Consider the following 24,191-nt stretch of genomic DNA (forward strand, 5'->3'; position numbering starts at 1 on the left):
TGCACGGTAAAATCGAACTTTTCAGATAAATAAAACATTTGTCACCGTCTTCAGCTCACTTGCCAGAGGAATTCTAGATATCATTCAGTGCATACAGTGTTAGACATACAGACAGTTTACTGTACTCGAACATCGTATCATAATCAGTGCAACGCAGTTACATTTGCAGAGAGTTATGGCAGATAAGAATGAAAAAGCAACAATGTCTGGACACTGTGCAAAGATTGGAAAGGTAAGAAAAACATTTGAGTTTGAAAATTAAATTAGACGGTTTTGAAGAGAATTGATTCTGGTCAAAGACAAGTGGATGTGTGCAATAATTTAGGACTGGCAGGTTCAACTGTAAGAACAATGATAAAAAATAAAGAATCAATTTTAGCAGCTGGAAAAACAGCTGTTCCCCTGCAGGCAACTAAATTGACCAGGGCTAGGCCGGCTATTATGATTGAAATGGAGAAACTTCTACATAATTTTATTGAAGACAACATTCAACATAGAATTCCGTTAAGTTCAATTATTATTAAAGAAAAAGCGAAGAGCCTATATGAAGATTTAAAGGAAGCTCACCCCGAAAAAAATGTGGAACCATTTAACGCTAGTAAGGGCTGGTTTGATAGATTTAGAAAGCGCTATAACCTGCACAACATAGCAATACAGGGAGAAGCTGCAAGTGCAGATCAACAAGGAGCCGAAACTTTCAAAAAAGAATTAGTTAAAATTATTGAAGAGGGATGTTATACTGCTCAACAAGTTTTTAACATAGATGAAACAGGTCTTTTTTGGAAACGAATGCCTAAAAGAAGTTTCATATCGAAAGAAGAAAAAAACATGCCAGGCTTCAAAGCGGCGAAGGATCGGTTAACTTTGTTGTTGGGTGGTAACGCTGTGGGGGATTTTAAATTAAAACCCCCTTTTAGTTTACCATTCCGAAAATCCAAGAGCTCTTAAAGGTTTAGCTAAATCAAACCTACCTGTAATCTGGAAGGCTAATAAAAAAGCTTGGGTAATCAGGCCGCTTTTCATTGATTGGTATGCTGAGTTCTTCTGTCCTGCAGTGGAAAAATATTGTGCAAAAAATAACATTGGTTATAAAGCTATTCTAATCATGGACAATGCTCCAGGACATCCAAGCAAAGAGAGCTTAGAAGACTTGAACAATCACATAAAAGTTTTTTACATGCCTCCAAACACTACGTCTCTGATCCAACCAATGGACCAAGGAGTAATTGCAACCTTTAAAGCGTACTACATAAGGAACGCCTTTTCCCAAGCTATTAAAGCCATCAGCACTGGAAATGTACCGAGCTTAAAGGAGTTTTGGAAATCCTATAACATTAAAACCGCCATCTACAACATTTCAAGTGCCTGGGATGAAGTGACTCAGAAAACCATGAATGGAGTGTGGAGGAAAGTTTGGAAAAATTGCATAAAGCATTCCCAGGAACCTGATGATTCCGTTGAAAATGTTAAAACACAAATTGTTGAGCTCGGAAAAGAAGCAGGATTACACGAAATTAACGAAGACATCGTACAAGGGATGATCGACAATGACAGGGATGGCCTCTCTAATGAAGAACTAATGGAAATTATAAAAGAACAAGAGCTTTCTATTGAGGGAGATGATGATCAAGATACTATAGATGAAGAACCGATGAAGTCGCTGACTGCAAAAGGACTTAGTGAAGCTTTTGAACACTTCGAAAAAATGTGTGATTATTTCCGGGAGAACGACCCTGACATGGAACGAAGTGCCAAGGTAATAAGAAATTTGAAGAAAGAAATGAATCCCTACATGATGTTGTACAATGAGAGGAAGAGGGCCAAAGCACAACCCAAAATTGACACATTTTTCAGTCCAAAGATACGAAAACTTGAGAGCACAGGACCATCGAATTAATAAATTCATGATTTTCCTTAGTTAATTACCTCATAATTATATATGTATATAATGTAGAATATTTTATATGTACAAAATTTTGAATATTAAATATTTTTAGTCGACATTGGTGCATATTTTCACTACCATTTATTATTGATTAGAAAATATCCTATGGAATAGACCGCAGCTCACAAAAGCATATGTTACCTTATGGGAATATGGCGCTTGCTTAGCGCGGATTCACTTAGCGGCGCCTCCGTAGCCAGGTGGGTAGGAGCAGCAGTGCGTAGCACATGCTTCTTGATTAGACCGGGGTTCGAGCCCGTGACCACCAAATACAGAGGATGAGGAAAGGTTAGGGAATGACCACCGCATATCTCCGGAGCAATTTGGCCTTAGTTGCTAATGCTCCTAAAAACAAAACAAAGCAAAGCAAAGCATTCACTTAGCGCTCTGTTTTCCCGGAACAAACTATCAGCGTTAAGTGGGGGTCACCTGTATTGTGTTTTGTACATCCATCATTTGTTGGCTAAATTTTATCAATAGATGATGGATGTAAAAATTGTCTGTCATCTGTTTTATGTTATGTATATTATCTGTTTGGTCACACTGCTTGTTACCTATTGACAGGCAGTGTGCCAAAGCAATCTTTTAAAACAAGGATTGCACTTGAAAAAGAAACATATTAGCTATTATCTCTATATTATATTTAAGTTTCATTTCCCAATTATTGCTTATCATTTATAATTATGAACATAAGTAATAAATTTGGTGCATAGATGGTACTCGTTTTTACAAATTTTTTATTTTGTTTCAGATTAGTCATAGCCCTTGCTCGTGACCTCCAGTATGAATTTTATCCTCACTTCTCAGATTTTTTTTCCTCCATATGTGGACTTTTGGATACCAAGGAGACAGAGTTACTGGAATGGTTATTTAGTTGTTTAGCATATTTATTCAAATTTTTATGGCGTTACATGATAAAAGATATATATAATGTTTACAGGTAAGTTTTTTAATATGTAATTTTCTTAGTTACATTTAAAAATAAAAAAGTAATTAATACATAACACAGATTGTCTGTATGACTACAATCACAGAGGGCTAACTAAATAAAAACTTTGAGGTCAGAAACTGGATACATGAATAATTCTTGTCTGTGCCAACCAGACTTTAAAATACACTTATTGTACAAATATACCATTGAAACCAATATATTTGGTTTCAATGGTATTTCTGATAATATAGATAACTAAAAAAGTAAAAACATAGTTTTTACTTTTTTAGTTATCTATATTATCAGAAATTGATTATCTTGTCAGGATTCTAGTGTCCTTCACTTTTGTAACAAACAGAAGTTGCATTGTGATCCAGTGCTACATTTAAAAAATCACCTTATCTCAATTGTGAACAGCATTCATCTCCTTGGTCTGAATTTTAGTAGTAAATTGAACTTCTTAGAATACGTTAAACATCTACAGACGACTTGACAAAAAAAAAAAAAAAAAAAAATGTGCATATTCAGGGTTATTTCTTCTACATCGTGAGGGTGCAGATCGTTACACCTTACTTCACTTGTATAGAGCCCTAATCAGATCTCGCCTTGATTATGGTGCCACGATGAATGAGTCTGCTAGGCAGAGCACGATGAATGAGTCTGCTAGGCATGTTAGCACAGCTTACTACCCCTATTCAACATTCTATCTTCGGAATTGCTATAGGTGCTTATAAAATGCTGCCAGTACAAAGCCTTTATATTGAAGCCCATGAACTTCCCTTCAGCCTCAGGAGAAATTTTTTGACAGATGCTAAACTTCCTTTCAGCATCAGTCAAAAAAAAAAAAAAAAAAAAAAACCCCATCCGCACCCTCCAAGAATTTGTCTAGTTCTTCCGTGAATTTATTCAACCCATCCACTTCTACCACAACAGATCCAACAATCAACCACCTCTTGGCTGAAGCCAACCTTCCGCACATCTGTCCTGCAACCTTCCTTTCTCAACTTGAATTTATGCCCCCTCATGTGTGTAGTCTCAGCATGTATAAGAATGCCATTAACATTCAGTTTACTCAATCCATTCGAGGCTTTACTCAGATCTCCCCACAGGTGCTAGTCTCAAGATGCTGCAATTTGCAGAACTGAAGCCTGTCTAGGTAAGAGCACCCTTTTGTTTCCTTCCCCAGTTTGGTTTGGCCTTCTCTGCACCCATTTCAGGAGATCCACATCCTTCCTAAAGTGAGGCCTCCAGACCTGTATATATAGTATTCAAGATGCAGCCTATGGCCAGGGATAATCACCTCCTCATCCCCGCTAGCAAAGTTTCTGATATCATTGACAAAATTATCTGCATTTTACAAAAATATATACTGTTGAGTCAAAATCAAGGTTACCATCTCTGTATCACTTCCCACCGAATGTAGCAGATGTATGGTTGAATTATGCACTATCAGGCTTGTTCTAGAAAAAATTCTCCATTTGCCCATCCAAAAAAAAAAGCATAATATACATGGACTTGCAGAGTGCTCTTATTTCCTTGCAGAATACCTCCTTTCTTACACATCCTTTCATAAAGCACATAAAATCCAAACTGATGCATATCTAGGAACACCAGCAAGTGGTCATCTTTTGCTGGATCCCACACCATGCTGGGATATCAGGAAATGAAAGTGCAGACTATGCTGTTAATCATCCATCCAACATAGACTTGTCACATTATTATGTTCCATATCTTCACTACAAATCTAATATACAAAGAATACGCATGGAACAATGGACATCCCAATGGCAAGCTTAAATGCATAATAAACTCTGTCAAATAAAACTTGAAATGAAAGGAAGTAATCCTAGTCAGAGCGGATTGGTTATAGTCAGCTTACTCACCTTTATATCCTCACAGGTAATGATCCTTCGCAATATGTGCAATGCAACTCTCCTCTTACAATGAAGCATATTTTTGTTGAATGTGCCTTGTACACTGATGCCCAGCAAGTCTATTCAGTTTTCTGCCAAACCTTAAAGAACCCCTGATGCTCCACCATATCATAGGTAGTGATACTAATCTGTTGGAGTTTTTCTACTTTCTTAAACAGATAAAATTATATGATCATTTTTGATTTCATAACAGTCAACTATGTCACACTTCATACCATTGATAGGTGCAGTGTGGCCTAAGTAGCCCTTGTGTCAAAAATAACAATACCTACCATTATACAGTAATCTTTTTCTTTTTTTTTTTCCATAGAACTTAATTTTCTGTGTTTATGTATTCTTAAGCAAGAAAATTGCTAACCAGTTCATTATTTGAATTTTTTATTTTTAGTCTTTTTGTACCATTACTAAGCAGTGAAAATAAAGAATATATAAGGAATTTTGCTGCTGAGAGTTTTGCATTCCTGATGAGAAAGGTAAAATTTTTCTGTTCTTTGTTATAATTTTTATTTATTTTAGTTTTGTTGTGAAATCAAAAAAGTGTTTCATCTTTAAATTTTATCTTTTGAATTGGTTATCAGTGGCCAACAAAAATAAATTCCTGTAAAATGCTTGAATCTCTGTTTTTCCAAAATTATGCTTGAAATTCAGTAGCATTAAGTGGTAACAACAGTTGTGCACAAAATAAGACTCTTACTTGACACTCACGTAGAAAAGCAAAGTGAGGAGATGTGCATTAACATTCACAATAATTTTTAAAAAGTGTATGCCAACCACTGACCCTACTGTGTGAAATGTGTAGAGAAGAAACAGGAGCAACATCACGTGACACAAGTAATTGTGGGCTTATTCAGTGATTGCTGCATTGCACCAAAGAATGTCAATCAGATAGAAAAACATCAATGAAGTGACTAGCCATAATAAATTCAGAGCTGAGTATTATATTTTTTTTTTTTTTTTTATGTAAACCCCAAACACGAGAGGTATTAGAACCTATAGTACTTAGTACCGTGCTTGGGTTGGAGGTTGAGAGGATGAAAGAAGATATTTGTTGACATTGGATTTGGACTTCTGTAGACTGTAATTTTCAGGAAATACGTATGAAGGAAGGTTGTTCCAGAAAACGGCAGTTGAATGAATAAATGAGGAAGATGAAAAGTTGGTTCTGTGAGTTTGAAGTTGGACAGTAAATGGATGTTGGCTGGTGGCGGCACGTGTTCGGACTGTTTTGAAAGAGAGAGCGGGAATTATAGAAGCCAATTCAGAAGAACAGTGCCCATGGAAGTATCTGTAGAAGAGGCATGCAGCAGAAACAGTACGTCTATGAGACAGCGAGTGAAGAGACTTTGTTAAAGATGAATCATTAATTAACCTAATTGCCCTCTTCTGAATGGAATCGAGAAGCCTGAGAGAGGTTTCGGGCGCACCACCCCAGATGTGGGAACAATATTCCATGGCAGGGCAGATTTGCGATTTATACAGAGTGAGCAGCTGTTTGGAAGAAAAGTAACGCCGAGAGTGAAAGAGAAAACCCAAGTTTTTTAGATGCAGAGGAAGCAATATTTGTAATGTGCTTGTGCCAAGAGAGATTAGAAGTCAGGGTAATCCCCAAAAGAGATATATCATTTTGCCTAGAAATCGGAGTGTCACTTAAGATAAGCATAGGAGCAGAAGAATCCTTTTTGCGAGATATAAGACAAGACTGAGTTTTAGAAGGGTTGAAATCAACTAAGTTGTCTTTGCCCCACTGCAGAATTACCTGAAGATCAGCATTTAAGGAATTGGTAGCAGATTTTCGAGAAGTTGAAGCTGATTGAGCAGGACAAGGTTTCTCAAAATGGAAAGTGGAATGCAATGTGCTATCATCGGCAAAACTATGGATAGGATTTCCAGTCAATGGAAGAAGGTCATTAATATACAAGAGGAAAAGAGCTGAACCTTGGGGGACACCGGCATTAGTGGAGAAGTTAGAAGACAGCCATCTACCATCACCCTCAGTGAGTGATCAGAGAGAAAACTGGATAACCAATTACTAAAAACAGTTGGCAAACCATAAGATGGAAGCTTGTTTAGAAGACCTTTATGCCAACACGATCGAAAGCCTTTGAGATGTCAAGCGCAATTGCTTGTTTAACCAAACTTTTCCATTGAATTTATCCATAAATGAGTAACATAAGCCAGAATATCATCAGTGGATCGACACTGACAGAATCCATACTGGCGATCGTTGATCAGACCGAAGGTTTCTCGGTAGTTTAAGAGTTGGCGGTTAATTGATTTCTCCATTACTTTAGAAAGAGTAGAAGTAATTGCAGTGGGACGATAATTGGATGGGAAGGATTTGTCACCCTTTTTTAGGAACTGGCTGGATATGAGCAAATTTCCAATCAGAAGGAAAACCACCTTTGGAATAAGAAAGTGAAAAAAGGCGGCAAAGAATAGGAGTAAGTTCAGGAGCACAGGTTTTGAGAACAAGTGGAGAAATACCATCGGGACCTGGAGCTTTCTTAGCATCAAGATTCGTCAAAATCCTTCTGACATCCTTTTGACGGAAGACCACAGGGGGTCATTGAATGGAGCATGTTGGGAATGGTGGGAATTGTTTTACCAAGATCATTAATACATGAGTTGGAAGAAAAATGGGATGCTAGCAGGTCAGCTTTATCCTTGGCTGAAGTGACAACAGAACCATCTGGTTTGGACAGAGGTGGGAGTAGAGATGGGCAAAAGTTGCGGCCAATAGCTTTGGCAAGAGACAAGAATGCTCGGCTACCATTAGGGCAAGAAGCAAGTTTTCTACTCTTAGCCTATTCAAACTCTAGTTTTGATTGATTAATAACTGTTTTACAATTGTTGCGAGCTTTGGTGTATGCAGAAAATGAAACTGGAGAATTAGAAACAAGCCAGTTATGATATGCAATATTCTTCTCTTGAACAGCCTTAGCATATTTATTGGAAAACCAAGGTTTAGATAAAGGACGAGATTTTAAAGTGGTGTGTGGGATATCCATTCCTGCAAGAATAATTTCACTGACACGATCTGAGCAAGTGTTGACATCAGAAGTTTTGAAACAGTAATCCGACCAAGGAAAAGAAGAAAAGAAATCTCGCAGGCCATCTCATTTTGCATTCTTGTAATGCCAAACAACACGAGGTTGGGAATAGCCAAGAAATAAAGGTTCCATTGGAGAAGAGACAATCACCAAGTTGTGATCTGAAGTGCCTAAAGGACCTCTCACTTCGACCGCGTATTTAGAAGGGTTGTTTGTGAGAAAAAGATCAAGGGTATTGGCTTTAAGATTAGGATTGTCCGGTATTCTTGTAGGTAAATGAACAATCTGTGCAAGGTCATTAGTAATTGGAAAAGCCTCAGCATCACGACCAGCTGGATCGGTGTGACTAGAAAACGGAAGCCAGCTGGAGTTGTGAACATTAAAATCACCAAGGAAAATTACCTCACTGTTAGGAAAGTTGGACTGGAGAAAGTCAAGTTGCAAAGAGAGGAAGTCAAGTTGCAAAGAGCTCCAAGTGATTAGTGGAGTTGGGAGAACGGTAGAGACAACAGATGAATTTGACACAATGAGGTAGAGAGATTTTAAGCCAGAGAAGATCAAAGAGAGGAGATTCCATATTGCCAAGTCTCTGACAGGGAATATTAGAACGGACATATGCACAAGTACATATGTCCATTCTGATATTCCCTGAACGGACATATGCACAAGTACAAGCTTTGATAATTTGATAATTTGATAATTTATTTATCCCTATTTTGTGTTACAATTGTTGGGAGATAACAGCAAGAAGGGAGGGAGAACACATAAGCCAGAGGCTTTTTAGGGGGTGTTCCCTTTGAAAAAGATAACAATAAAAACAGATACATCATGAATCGGACATGTTTCTACATTCCATTACCGAGACTACGTAAACCAACCACACATGTCGCGTGGTTAACAACAGTACTTATAATTACATTGTGAGTACTTTTACAATAGCAAGTATGAAAGAAAAATTATGAAATAATTGCATAGAATGTTACAATTTATGACAGCTATTCCTTCAACTTGTTTACACAATTTCTAAACTGGTATGCATTGTGGAAAGTTCAGGACTTGAGTGGAAGGTGATTTAGATCAGACCCCCCTGGTGATGTGTTCAGTCAGGAGCTTCTTGAACTTGTTTAGTGAAATGGCATTTTTGATGTTTTCAGGAAGATTATTCCAGGTTTTTGCGCCTCTGTATTTTATATTTTTCTGGCCTATGGCTTTTCTGAAAAGCGGAACCTTCAGGTTCGCTTCATTTCTTAAATTATATCTTATTCCTTCTTCTTCTATTGTTATAAAAAAGGATCTGAAGAGAGGAGGAAAGTTTGGTGTTTTCAAAGCATTGTAGACAAAGACCGCTTCAGCTTTTTGTATCAGTTGGTAGATGCTTAAGAGTCTCGCTTCCTTATATGTCGAAGTCACCGATGCATTCCAGGGAAGGCCCAAAATTGAACGAACACATCGATTGACAATTGAATTGATTCTCATAAGGTTATATTGACTGGTCGTGCCCCATGAGATGATTCCATATGTGAAGTGAGGCTGTATTAAGGAAAGGAATACTAGTCTGAGAAGGGAAGGAGGTACCCAGGCAGAGGCTCGGGCGAGTATTCCTGCTAGTGACGAAGTTTTCTTTCGTAAGGTGATCATTTGTTTATCCCAACTCAGTTTGTCATCTAGCCAGATTCCTAGAAACTTGGTATCATTCACCCTTTCCAGTTGTTTTCCTTTGTATGTTATTTCGAAATCAATATTCAATGGTTTATTTTTCGTCCTAAACACCATATATTTGGATTTTTCTGGGTTTAGTATCAGCTGATTCTTTTGAAGCCAACTATGCATTTCAGAGAGCAGGGCAGAGATCTTGCATTGAAGTTGGGTAGGGTCTTTATCAGTGATTAGAATGGAAATGTCATCGGCATACGCTACTAGGTGGGAAGATGGAAGATGAGAGAGAAATTCATTAATGTAAAGAACAAATAGGATCGGTCCGAGAAGTGAGCCTTGAGGTACTCCCCTAGAGAAATAAGAAATGTCTGAAAAAGACTGGTTTGTTTTAACGACAAATGGCCTATCACTAAGGTAGTCTTCAAGAAGAAGGTTAATTTTTCCTCTCAAGCCAAGATTGTTGAGCTTGTTGAGTAGGATATTATGATTTATGCAGTCAAAAGTTTTTGATAGGTCTAGAAACAGTGCTATTGCATAGTGACCCTTTTCAAGACAATCCGTGATCCTGGAGCAGAAGTCAACAATTGCCAGGTCAGTGGATCTTTTTGAACGATAAGCGTACTGTTGTTGATGGATAAGCTGATTGACTGCCAGGAAGCTCATGAGTCTGCCGTGAAGAATTTTTTCGAATAATTTTGCAAAAACTGAGAGTAGAGCTATTGGACGAAAATTGTTGATAGAGTTATAATTTTTCCCCTTAGGAACAGGAACAATGACTGCTTTTTTGAATTGAGACGGGAATTTACCAGATTGAACGGAAAGATTGTAAATATACTTCAGTGGTGTTAGAATTGAGTTAAGGACCTTTTTCAGCAGAGCAGGAGATATTTCATCAAAGCCAAGGGCTCCCTTTTCTTTTAATTGATGTCCGGCTTCTAAAATCTGTTGATCTGAGAGCGGAGCGAGGAAAAAAGAGCTCCTCATTGAGTGCTTGACAGATTCTTTCGTTGCATTATCTCTAGAGTCAACTTCGTCTTTAAAAAGGTTATTCACGCTTGAGATAAAGTGATTACGGAATGCTGCGGCTTTTTACTGGTCATCCGAAATGAGTACCTCGTTCTCAACTACATCTCCAACGTAGCTCTGTGGTTTCGTTTTTCTTCCAGGTAGTAGCTTGTCCAAGACTGCCCACTTTTCCTTGCTTGTAATGACGCCTTTAAGTTGGGAACTATAATATTTCCTTTTCTCCGACCTAATACTGTCGGTGACTTTGTTTCTGTACGTTGTGTATTTGTTTTTATCCTCCTCCTTTCCTGTTTCTCTAGCAATTCTTGCAAGTTTGTCCCTTTTCTTTAGCATGTTACAAATTTTGTTTGACATAAATGGGCATAATTTCCATCTTGGCCTAGTGGTCTTTTTATTCCCTGGGATCCTGATGTATGACGCGCATTTTTCGTAACTATTTAGGATATGCTCAAAGAAGAAGTTCGTCGCAATTTCAGGATCATCTGTAGCAGCCACTCCATCCCACGAAGACTGCTGGAGATCATAACAGAGCTGATTGAGAGAGCCTGGAGTCACAGATCTATGAGTGTGCATGATCTCTTCCACAATTTCTTCATTTTCAATTACCATTAAGATGGGACGATGATCAGAAATGGTTGCATCCAGTACTGCATAGGTTAGTGAGCATTCCCCAATTGCGAAGTCAAGAAGGGAATTGTGGGACTCTCCCATTCTAGTCGGGATAATTCCGTCAGTCAGAAGAGAAAAACCATTGGAAGAAATGACATCTAGGAGGTCTTGCACTTGAGAGGAAGAGCTTTGAAGTATGTTAATATTAAAGTCTCCCATCAGCAGAAGACTAAGGGATTTGCTTGTGAAGTGAGATAGAATATTGTCAAGAGTTACAAGGAAACTGTTGACTGAAGCTGAGGGAGGTCGGTATAGACACCCAATCACCAGAGAAGCAATGCGGATAAAAGTGATTTCACGAGCTTGATCAGGCAGATTTGTGATAGGAAAGGCAGAGCATCGCAGATGATTGTGAACGTAAATAGCAACTCCACCCCCTTTAGAATCACATCTGCAACTGTGAAAGAGAGCATAGTCTTGAAATCGGACTGAAACTTCAGGGGAGAACCAGGTCTCAGTAAAAACCATCAGGTCTGGATGGAGATTCCATGATGTCAGTTGCGCGAGGATTTCATCATTATGTTTTACAAGACTGCGTGCGTTCATATAGAATACAGTAATTGCATCTTTTGATGCTGTAGTAAGGCATAAGTTATTTGGTTTAATTGTTGGCAAGTGACATGGCAGAAAGGTATTTTCACAAGAGTTAGAGTCATTGAAATTCTGGTAAGATGAAGAGATAGATGAATCGTTTATAGAAGTTCTTCCCAGTTGAGATTCCAGAATATCTGAAAAATGCTCGATTTTCATTCCCATTGACTAGTTTCAATTGCCGAATAATGGCTCCCTCAGTAATCCTTTAGTAATAGATCAAAATCCGTTTGTTGACACTGAATATAGAAAGAGCTGTACGAATCGTGTTTGGAATTCATTTTTATTACGTTTACTTCTATCTGCAGTTGAGTTCTGATATGCTGCTCTACTTCTGTACCGCACAGTTGGGGTTCGAGTCGCGAGACGAAAATACTCTTGGTTGAACTTTTAGTTCTTGGGACTGCTCTGATTGAAGAGTTGGTAGCTGTCCCCACAACAGCAGGGGTGTGTCGATGTCTTCCTGCCTGATTATAGGCAGATTGATTCCGTTGTCCTCTGATGTTATCTGCCTGCCTCCTGGAGAAAATGACATCTTCTAGGAGTGGATTGACAGATCTATTGCCATATTTACACGCTTTCTGAGATTGACTAGTAACTGGGCCATATACTGGAGTATGTGGAGGTTCCTTTACAATAGATGCATAAGTGGCTTCTGCTATAGGAGTCGGTTGAAATGTGGGATTTGCCATAGATTTCGCCAAGTTTCTTGTAGGACTGGAGTTTTGAATAAGTTTACTGGAGTTTTGGATAAGATTTGTTAAATCCAAAATTTTTTGTAGTAAGATATAATTTATTTCGCGAAGTTGGGCGTTTTCTGACCTGATTTTTTTAGTTTCGTCAAGAAGAGAAGCCATCATGGATTTTTGAGTGTCCAGGATTTGAAAAATCATTTTCGTGGTCATCTCATTTGGCTTTTCAACTTGTGAGACTTCGTGGTTAAGAAGGTGAGAGAAGGAGCAATTTGTCTGCTCTGATATAACGTCATGAGGTATGTCCTCGGATGGCCCACTCTGTTGAGTGCCATTTGACGATGAGGTGAAACACTGAGATTCGCCATCGGAAAGACTTAAAAGATCCGTTGGGGTTGATCCTGAGTTATTTTCATTTTTCGTCTGTTTTTTCTTCGTCTGCCTGTAATTTATGCAACAGGGACCTTTCCACGAGTCGATAGCTGCCTGTGACATCTTTTTCCAGTTTACGGTTGACAAATCTATGCATTTTATACAGTACACAAGACCGCATTCCGCATTGCACTGGAGGAAGTCTTTGCATTTCTTTTTACACATATGGCAAATAATTTGCACTTGCGGAGCCATTGTAATTAACAGTAAAACAATAAATTTCTTTTTTATATTAAAATGAAAATTAAATATGCAAGGTAAGATGAAACATTAAATGCAAAATATAAAATATGCAATATTCGAAACAATATTATTGCTATTTGAACTAATTTTACAGTAAACTAATCAGAGAATTAGTTGAAATACTTTAGAATTCTTTAAAATACATTCAAAGATTTGAGTGCGATTTCTGAGATAAGCTTAGAACAGTCCTAATTTGAACTACACGTAGTACTTAAGGTCACACCACTGCAGATTAGTCAGTAGTCTTTTGAAAGGCACGGTCCTCTTTGTAGGAACAATGACAGGTGACCTTGCGGGCTATAACCAGACAAAAACAGTAAAGTGACTGACCTTGGTTAACCTGTGAGACAGTAATCCTTACGCTGAAAACTTCCCAGCTTCGTGACTGCCTATAGAAACTATATGAGATACCTTGTTGAAGAGGAACATAAATTTCGTTTACTATCGCTTGAAAACTATCTTTCGAGTACTTCTTTCTTCAGAGTTGTGAAGAGCAACGCTCGCTGACCCGTAGTGTATCAAAATGTTGGAACAGATTCATCTTGAATCATCAATTCTAGCATACATTTGCAGGAGAACAAACACAACACCACAGTAACCATTCGCGCACGCGTACTAAGCCTTTGAGGCGAAAGGAATCATACAGCGAATAATTTGGGCATCTGAGATGAGCAGTAGTTGAATCAACCGATAACTGAGATTCTGTCAGAAAAAGTACACGGGGTTTGGCAGACTGCAAGTGGAAATGGACATCGTTGAGATTAGAATTAAGACCACGTATATTTGTGTTAGCATCGTAAATGGCTTAAGAGTTATCTTCAAAAACTCGTCTTCATTGGGACACATCTGAGGTGGAATTTTTATCACATGTTCACATCACTTTGTATATCAGAGATGCAGTCCCAACATTTGGTTTTGGTTTGACTGTGTTGCTCTATCATTCATATAGTACATACTTGGCACCCTCTGTTTATCCTCTTTTTGTTGCTTTGAATATTGTATTATAGGTGAAAAAATTTTAAAGATGAAAATGTAGTGATAAAAGCTGTGACAGTAGTTTCTTTATAAAGATGTACACTATATGGAAAAATTTATCTTCCTTCAGCAGTGAATTTTAAATAATACACTGTGTTGCTTAATTAGCCCATTGTTAATTAGAATTAATTTTCTAAAGACGAAAACAAAAATTCTAGCAAATGCATTAAAATTTCATCTTATATTGCACTTAAATTTTTGTATTTTGTTATGCGATCAAAGCTGCAATTGAGTAAGAATGTTTTTTGACAATTCCACTTTTGGAAAAAAACTGTTTATATGCTGACATTTATAATAATGAGTCAAACAAGGTAGAGGGAAAACCACATACCTGTCCCCATCAGGGCCGTTTTAAGAACTCTCGGGCCCCCAATGAATTTCCAAATGTGGCTCCTATTCAGTTTAAATTTTGTTTTAATTTTTTTCTGGATCTCTCTTAGTCGCATTCCTAACACCCTATGTATTAAAAGATCTACTGGAAACTATGCTACATAATTATGTTATATAATTATAATTACATAATATATATATATATATACAGTCGATTCCGGTTATTTGGGACACATCGGGACTAGTGCATTTCGGCCCGATTAAGCAGCTGCCCCAATTATCTGATGTTTCACATAAATAGTTAAAAATACAATGTATCCCCCTTTACAATTAGTTCACTGTACAATCAAATCACGTTACGATGAACTCATCATAGTAAAGTACCGTCCACTATACGATGTGTAGTAAGCGCCGGTCATTTTGATCACGTTTGAGAATTGAATTTTAATTCTGTTAAACAGCAATTCTAATTAGCGAAAATAGGAGGAATATTATAAGTAAAGTAAAGATATATTAAGCAGAAATTTACCCTTTATTTACCAATTAAAAAATTAAATGATACGTGAAATTCGGAAGAATATACGTGATAATTGGAATAATTAATAAGTACTGTAATATGTACATACTAACTAAACTAGTTGACATTCCTGTTCACTGACATTTGTGGGTTGAGTTAAAATTTAAAACAGTAAAAAGATAAGCAATCAATAACAAAAAACACAGCACACACAAATTGCAGGTAACATGATACACGCAAGTGAGAACGGAGTAACAAATTGCGAAGCTTTAAAAATAGGAATGAAGAGAAGATTCTGAAAATTATTTTTTCTATATGATTGAAGATTCCATGGAAATTAAACACATTTTGCCATAATAATCCACAGAATTCCAGCTGTCGGTATTATCGAAAATTCAGTAAGTTCGAGTTTACTATCTGTTTATGATAGATTGCACTAACAGAAAAGCCCAATAAACAGGTGGCTCTAATTGTTTTTATTGTTTTATGGTTGTGACCTCTAGAAATCCGACCGAACTGCGTGGTACGGTCGGAGACAATCGTAGGGTAATCTCCAGTGCTGCGGTCTCCTGCCCCGATTAAACAGCATTTTGTCCCAATTAAACGAAGTAAACCCTGGCTATTTTCTCGATTGGGTTCTGTTTTTTAAGATTTGTCCCAGATAAACAGCTGCCCCGATTAACCGGCAGCCCAAATAACCGGAATCCACTGTATATATATATATATATATATATATATATATATAATTTGTATTAATATTAAATTAAATTGAGTAAGTATAAATGGATGTGAAAGTTACACAAGGTGCCAGTATCTATAAGGGAAAGTAGAAAAAGAAGAGCAGTAGATTAGTGAAAGATGAAAGAATGTTAATGTCCCAGAGGTTATGATGAATTAAGTAAATTATGGGTTGAATTGCCAAGCCAATATAAAGTGGGGGAACTGTAAAGTAAAATTAGTATAACAAAATATTAATAAAATAAAATGAAAATGGTGTAAAAATGAAAATGGCAATAAAAATGAAAATAAAATGAAAATGATAATAAAAAGAAAATAAAAACAAAATGAAAATGGTATAGCTGTCATCAGATATGGGGGAAGCAGTTTTAGTAAAAGGTCTAACATAGGTGATGTAAAAATTGCTTGATCTGATGTCGGTAGAAATAAATATTGATACATGATCAGGTATTTCATCAGGGTATTTCATTAATATATATATATTAATAATATATATAATACATAATTATATATATTATTAATTTATAATCATAAGCAAGAATTAAATTTGTTAATTATTTTACTAAATATTAATATTTTCGGCACTTTAAACTATTTAAAGAAAGCCAAAAACATTATTCATATATCATGATTTTCCGTGTTTGTGGTGCTTTCGACTGCAACGTAACATATGGGACAGAGGGGCTTTTAAAAAAATTATTTAAGATCAACAACTGAGGCCCCCAGTAGTCCAAGGTCCCTGGCATCTCCTGGGTGCACCCATGCATTAAAACGGCCCAGGTCCCCATTTGAACAGTATGAATGCTTGCATGATTATACACTGGTGTGCAAAACTTAAGTACCAGCACTATTTCTAAAGGTTACAACCACAAAATCTTTGCTTAAGGTACTCTTTACTGATGAGAGTAGATTCAGTCTCAGCAGCAATTCTGGACGTCAGCTAATCTGGCAAGAGGTTGGCACACAGTATCACCCTGCAAACATCACTGAAAGGGATCTATATGGTGGTCGAGGTTTTCTCGTCTTGGGAGGCGTTATCTTGGATGGATGTACACAACTCCAGATACTGGAAGGTGGTACTGTAACCATTGCATGCTATTGTACTAAAGTAATCCTTTCTCGTGTGTCTGTTTCGAGGTACCATTGGCCTCGAGTTTGTGTTTAGGGATGATAACACCACACCCCATCGCACTGCAGCTGTTGATATGCTTTTGGAAAGTGAGGACATTGTTTGTATGGATTGGCCTGCCCATTCAGTCGATCTAAATCCCATCGAACACATATGGGATGCTCTGGGGAAACGTCTAGCAGCACATCCACACCCACCAGAAAATGTTCACCAGCTGAAGATGGCACTTACAGAGAAATGGAAAATGCCTTAATTACTTATCAACAATATTGTTCTAACTATGGACAGGTGGTGCAAAGCCTGCATCGACATTAGGGGTCGCCATATCTCCTACTGAGGACCACCTCTTCCCTTTGTTCCATCTTCGGCAGTGATGCATCTGTATCATGGCAGCCAGTGCTATGTTGCCATTTTTGAATAAAGTCCCTCTGTATCGTTTTGTTTCTGTTGTTGTGTCAGTGTTGTTTCTTTCATCATTTCTATACCTCATGAGGTTCATTTGGTATGCTTTTCCCATATCCAGGTCACTCCTGTAAGAAGCTACAGGTCCTGACTGGTCCTTAAATTTTGCACATCAGTGTACCAATTTTTCAGGCTTTCTGCTTTGTTGAAGGAATAATTCCTTCAACATTGAAATAATTCAATTCCTTGATTAGAAAATTATAAAATCCCTCGTGGTATGAAGCAGAGACCTAATCTATAAGTGATAGATTAGAAATTGCTAAAAAATCAATTTTAGCTCACCTTCATGTGATAGTTGGAACTAAGGTGCTAAGGTTCTAAGCTTGGAACTAAGGGACTGATTTTGCATTAGCACTGCTTCAGAATATTTTTAGTAATCCACAGAGGTTTCAAGAACCAGTCCTAGTGACCTTACCTGTTGAAATGACCAACAGAAATTTCTTTGATTAAGTGGATATTGACAAGGAATTAGAAGTGAGTATAACTTGAAATGACCAAGTTGTTGAATAATTTCAGAACAGTTATTTGTAAATTGATGAAAGGAAAGAAGAGTCTAAGAACCTGTGCATTGGATCAAGAATTCATTTTTAAATTGAGGATGATATTAGACAGAAGATGCACCACAGAGAGAAATTAAGTTTGTTAATACTCATTAACAAAACTGTGAGAATACTGATTAACAACTCAAAACAAATGAAAATACCTATATATTTTAATAAAGTATAGACTCTTTTAAAATATGTATACATAATAGAATGCACAGGAATATTTGATATGATGTTTCATATGAAGATATTTGTGAACTGGTTTTTGTCAATTTTATGTTATATATAATCATTTCATTACAAAAATGTATATAAAATTGATATGATATAAATTTTATTAAGTTATTGCATTCATTGCATGCTTTGTTTTGAATAATATATATGTATGTATGTATGTATTTTTCACTTATTTCTCCTCCAAAACACCATCCTCACAATGTAATTTTTACAATTGCTGGTTAATAGAATTTATGAAAGGAATTCAATTATGTCATTGAGTAAAATTTAAAATCTATTTGGTTGAGTAAAAAAAAAAAAAAAAAAAAAAAAAGTATTACTTGTGAATCAATTACTATCTTATATTAAATACTGTTCACTCATTCCTTCACTGTTTTCATTATCTTCTTTTTCTTTTCTTTTTTTCTTTAATTTGGTTAATGCATATCAGAATCTGTAATTACCAGCATCTATAATTACTGTCATTCCTTATGAGAATTACTAATGTATAAGTAGGGTTCATTAAATAATATGGAAAATTTTTAAAGTGCTCAGAGACTTTTATTGGCTCCTGTTTTAAAAATACTGATAAGTTCCTTGCCAAAAATAAATAAATAGGCTGACTTTTATAGTTACCTGTCTTCCTACAAAACCAAAAAAATAAAATATCTTTATTACTGAAATTATTTTTCCTCCAAAACACACTATCCTCACAGTGTAATTTATACAATTGCTGGTTAATAGAATTTATGAAAGGAATTCAATAATGTGGTGGCTGATCTGTTTGGTTGAGTAAAAAAAAAAAAGGCATTACTTGTGAAGTTCCTTGCCAAAAATAAATACAGTAGAGCATCACTTATCCAAAATAATTGATGTCAGTCCTCTTCCAGATAGCCAAATTTTCTGGTAAGATTAAATAAATTTAATCTTACACGAAAATTAAATTAAATTAAATAAGATTAAATTAAACAAAAAAAACTGATACTAAATTAATTTGGAGGAAAATCCAACAACTAAATGGCAAATATCCATTATCATCCTCTCCTATATTGATCTGTAATGGACAGGAACTGTCTTCCCCTCAAAGATATAGCAAACGCTTTTGCTGAAGCTTTTGCTAAAACTTCAGCAGCACATTCATGTGATGTCCATTCCAGAAAATTAAAGAGGCAGCAGAAAAATGCAAGGTAAATTTCAACACTGGTCTCTTTCTTCCATATAATCAACCTTTTACAATATCCGAGTTAAAAGGAAGCTCTTAACAGAGCACCCAATAGTGTGACTGGCCTGGATGGTATATTTTATATTATGCTGAAACACTTGAATGACATAGCTTTACAAACTACTAATATTTTTTAACAGAATTTTTCAGGAAAACATTCATTTGTATTAGCCATACCTAAACCAGAAAAAGATCTCTCTAATCCGATTAGCTATCATCCAGTTTCCTTAACTAGTTGTTTAGGGAAAACACTGGAAAAATTGGTTCTCAAACGTCTCACCTGGTTTTTAGAGTCATGCAACATCCTGCATAAAAATCAGTGTGGTTTTTGGCAAAACAGATCTGCTTTTGATATGATGACTAAAGCAGAATCAAACATCAGAAATGACCACCTAGTTATGATAAGTTTGGACTTAGAAAAGGATACAACATGGCGTTTTGGTATTCTACAGGATCTTCACACCTTTGGACTACGAGGCAGGCTTCCCTTGTTTATTCAAAGCTTTCTCCAGGGCAGAACCTTTCAGGTTCGTTATCAAAATGTTCTTTCTAAAATCGATATACAGGAGGAAGGCGTTCCTCAGGGATCTGTTTTGAGTCCTACTCTATTTTTAATTAAAATAAACATCATCATCCATGATATTCCAAGCACAGTTGAATTATATCACTATGCAGACGACCTCATGATCTCGTGCCAAGGGAAAAATATGAATTCTATCGAGAGACAGCTTCAGATCTCAATTAACAAAATAGAGCTGTGGATGTCTCGCAATGGCTACTGCTTATCAGCACAAAAATCAAGCTGTTCATTTCTGTAAAAAGCATAAGATTCCACCCCGAGCCTGAATTACAACTTAAAAATTTTACCATATCTGTTTCCAATAGTATCAGAATTCTTGGTCTAATCCTGGACAATAAATTAAACTTCATACAGCACATCTCATATCTGAGAACCATTTGCTTAAAAAAATTGAATATCCTCAATTGAACAACTTCATCCCCGTGGGGTGCTGACCGCATTCTGTGCATTCTGCTTCAATTATACCGGGTTTTTATTAGATTTCGCTTGGATTACGGAGCTCCAATCTATGACTCGGCCAGGGGAAAGTGCACTACTATCCATCACAGTGCTCTAAGGATTGCTTTAGGAGCATTCAGAACATCCCAGAGCATTCAGAACTTACATATAGATAATATCTTTCAGGACAAAAACACTTACGAACCTCCATGGTCTAGTTATATACTGGTCTGTGATCTCTCGCTTTCCAACAGTGGGGGAAAAAACAGGCTGCAGATCCCACCATCAGGAAACTCCATGCTGCTCATATAGCTAAATATTTTCAGTATTTTCATATATATATATATACACCGATGGCTCAAAAACAAGTACAACAGTAGGTGCAGCGGCAGTTTCTACTCTGTCGTTTCTAGTTCTGTGTCCCTTCCTAAGGAATGCAGTGTCTATACTGCCGAACCTTTTGCTATAAAGATTGCTCTAGATCATGTAACTGATCTGTCCTATAAGCAAACAATGATCTATTCTGACTCTTTGAGTGCAATAACAGCATTAAAAAATTCATCCAACCCAGTCCACCCTGTCTTGAAGCAAATCAGATCACAGATAATTGTGTTACATTCTGCCAACCAATCAGTTACTTTCTGTTGGATACCAGGTCATGTAGGCATCAAAGGAAATGAACATGCAGATCAAGCTGCTAAACATCTGACCACTGCGTGCTCTCCTAACTACCAAGTGCCGTATACAGACTACAAATCAGTCATAAAAAACGTCTGTGAAGAACTGTGGTTGCAGATCTGGCAGGCTCAGGGCAGTAATAAGCTGCTGCAATTCAGATGGGAACCTCAGTTGTGGGCATCAAGCATGAGATCAAATAGGCAAGAGGAGTTAATCCTGGCTAGGATGCGTATTGGGCACACGCATCCAACCCATATTTATCTGCTCGTGGGGGAAGATCCACCTATTTGTACGTATTGTTAGACTGCACTTATAGTGAAGCATATCGTACTAAATTGTAACCATTACATTAATGCTCGAAACACAATTTTCATGTCACTTTCACATCTGCAAGGACCTTTAACATTATCTCATCTGATTGGAGACAATGCAAATCCAACTGAGTTTTTTTGCATTCTTGAAGCAGACACGATTATTAAACAGATTTTTAACATTTAAACTGCAGTATTAAATAGAATCAGGCACAATATGGCCTTAGCAACTCTTGTGCCATTAAGCAACAAACCAACAACAACAACTTTAAACTCTTTGGAGAGATTTCTGAAATTATCATCCTTTCTAATTCTGTTAATAATTTCTGTTTTTTGTTGCAATATTGAACCTATGCGTTTTCTTTTCATTCACATTTTACCTTAAAAAATTGAGAAAAATAATGAAATGCACAGTTTCGGGCCGATATTATTCTTACCGAATTTGGAGCTAAACTAATCTGAAATTCACTCATGGTGTCCAAGAAAATCAAGTAGTCTCTGTGATATTTTTCTACAGCACATTTCTGAAGGTCCCATTGAATTCTAGCAGTCACAACCATAAAACAATAAACAGTAAACTGAAAACAGTTTTCAGTTTATTGGGCTTTTTGTTTGAACAATCTGTTATAAAGAGGTAGTAAACTCGATCTTTTGCTTATTATAATCAAAATTCAGTTAGCAATCATGATCACTATAACTGGAACTTACTGTACTACTGTTATTAAAAAAAAAAAAAAAAAAAGAAGAAAGATAGGCCAACTTTTATAGTTACCTGTCTTCCTACAAAACCAAAAGAGTAAAATATCTTTATTGATGACGCAGCTTTTTCCATCACTATTTTATATAATTAGAATAAATTGATACATTCAGACTTTATTCATGCTTAAGAGAAAATCTAAAATATTCACTTAAAAAAAGGTGTGAGTAATTAGAAACGGTCTTTATGGATAACTCCCACAAGCAAAACAACTCATTTAAGATTTTGATTAAATTTAAATTGTATTTTGAAACTTTATTCATGACTTTAAATAAGTTATCCTCACGGGTTATTTTCATCTACAGACTGAAAAATTTCTGAATACTTACACAATAATAATTTATTTGACAAGCATTACATTACAATATAAAATCTGTGCCAGTTTCTTGGTCAAATTTCACTTACTATCTTTAAAAAATGCATTCACTATCTTCCATCTGACCAAGAAATTGGCATATGTTTTGAGATATAATACAGTAAAATGTCAGTTATCTAGGGCTCAATTATCCGTAGGGTCAGATTAACCGTGGTCCTCTGTATAGTCTATATGTTTGTAGTTTTATTTTTAACAAACATTTAAAGAATACTAGTTGCACCCGAATCACTTATAAGTTTATCAAGTGGAAATCTGCTGTACACTAATGGAAACAGTGAAAGGAGTGAAGGTGGAGTTGGGTTTCTGGTCCATAAAGATTTTAAAAACAACATTTTGGAATTCAAAAGTACATCACCAAGAGTGTCAAGACTAATACTCGAGATTTCTAAGAGATACAAGCTAAAGATTATAATGATTTATGCACCAACATCGAGCCATGATGATGAAGAGGTTGAAGAAATGTACACCCAAATTGAGAGTCTTCTAGATGAGCAAAAAACCCACTACACTATTATTATGGGAGACTTCAATGCTAAGGTTGGAAAAAGACAAAACAGCGCAGAAAGGGGAACTATAGGAAATTTTGGAATTGGTGAAAGAAATGAAAGAGGTGAAAGACTTGTGGAATTTGCAGAATCTCAGACTGTCAGTAATGAACACTTTTTTCAAGAAAAGGGTGAACAGAAAGTGGACATGGAAGAGTCCAAATGGATTAACTACTAATGAAATCGACTTCATCCTCACTAACAGAAGATATATTGTGAATGATGTTACCGTCCTGAATAAGGTAAATGTTGGAAGTGATCACAGAATGGTAAGATGTACACTTGATATAGATGTAGGAAAGGAAAGGAAAAAACTGACTCGAGTAAATAATACAAAGGTCTTTGAGATAATAGAGGAGGAGGAGAAAAAGCAGTATGTACTAGAACTTGAGACCCAAGTTTGATCTTCTGCAGACTGCTCAGGACCAAGATATCGACAAGGAATATTACAACTTTCTGAAAGTGATAAAGCCCAAGAAACCTATAGGGAAAAAGAAATCCAAATAAGAAAAAATTAATCAAGAAACACTTATGATGAACCGAAGACGAAAAATGAAGAGCAAGATAAACACTGACAAGGAGAAAATTTGAGTATACTGAGTTATGCAAAGCCATTAGAAAGAGACTCAGAGAGGACATAAGAAGATTTAACACAAGAAAAGTAGAACAAGCATTAAGGGAAAACAAAGGATTTAAATCAGCAGCCATGAGCAGTAACACAGAAAGACAAATGATACTGAAACTGAAGAATAGCGATGGTGTACTTATAAACAGCAGAGAAGCCATAATTCAAATAGCCAAAGACTACTATAGAGAATTATACAAGGAGCGAGGTAATGATGCCAGCAGTGGGGAAGATGGATCGCAAATTATCAACACATACGACATAACCGATATTATTCCTGATGAGGTAGAACATGCATTGAAGAAAATGAATCAGAAAGCCCCGAGGGAAGATGAAGTTACTGTAGAGTTGTTAAAATTGGGAGGAAGAGACATAACACAAAAACTGGCAAGGCTCTTCACAAAGTGCATTAGAAAAGGTGTGATGCCTAAGCAGTGGAATAATGCAATCATAGTTTTGCTGCATAAGAAAGGAGATGAATTGGAAATTATAGACCAATTAGCTTGTTATCCCACATC

At 36.4% G+C, this 24,191-nt stretch overlaps 1 protein-coding gene across 1 annotated transcript in view; it reads left to right on the top strand.

Moving 5' to 3' along the window:
- LOC150084144 (small subunit processome component 20 homolog) overlaps positions 1-24,191 on the top strand; it is a 229,120-nt gene that overhangs the window by 17,301 nt on the left and 187,628 nt on the right. Inside the window, exons 2-3 of the mRNA XM_090376132.1 lie at positions 2,697-2,885; positions 5,199-5,283. Of these exons, the coding sequence (XP_090232258.1) occupies positions 2,857-2,885; positions 5,199-5,283 (114 nt within the window). The 5' untranslated portion in view covers positions 2,697-2,856. The remainder of the gene's footprint in view (positions 1-2,696; positions 2,886-5,198; positions 5,284-24,191) is intronic.

The sequence above is a fragment of the Mastigoproctus giganteus genome, chromosome 6, assembly GCF_048544385.1.
Source record: "Mastigoproctus giganteus isolate SK-2022 chromosome 6, ASM4854438v1, whole genome shotgun sequence".
Taxonomy (NCBI): domain Eukaryota; kingdom Metazoa; phylum Arthropoda; class Arachnida; order Uropygi; family Thelyphonidae; genus Mastigoproctus; species Mastigoproctus giganteus.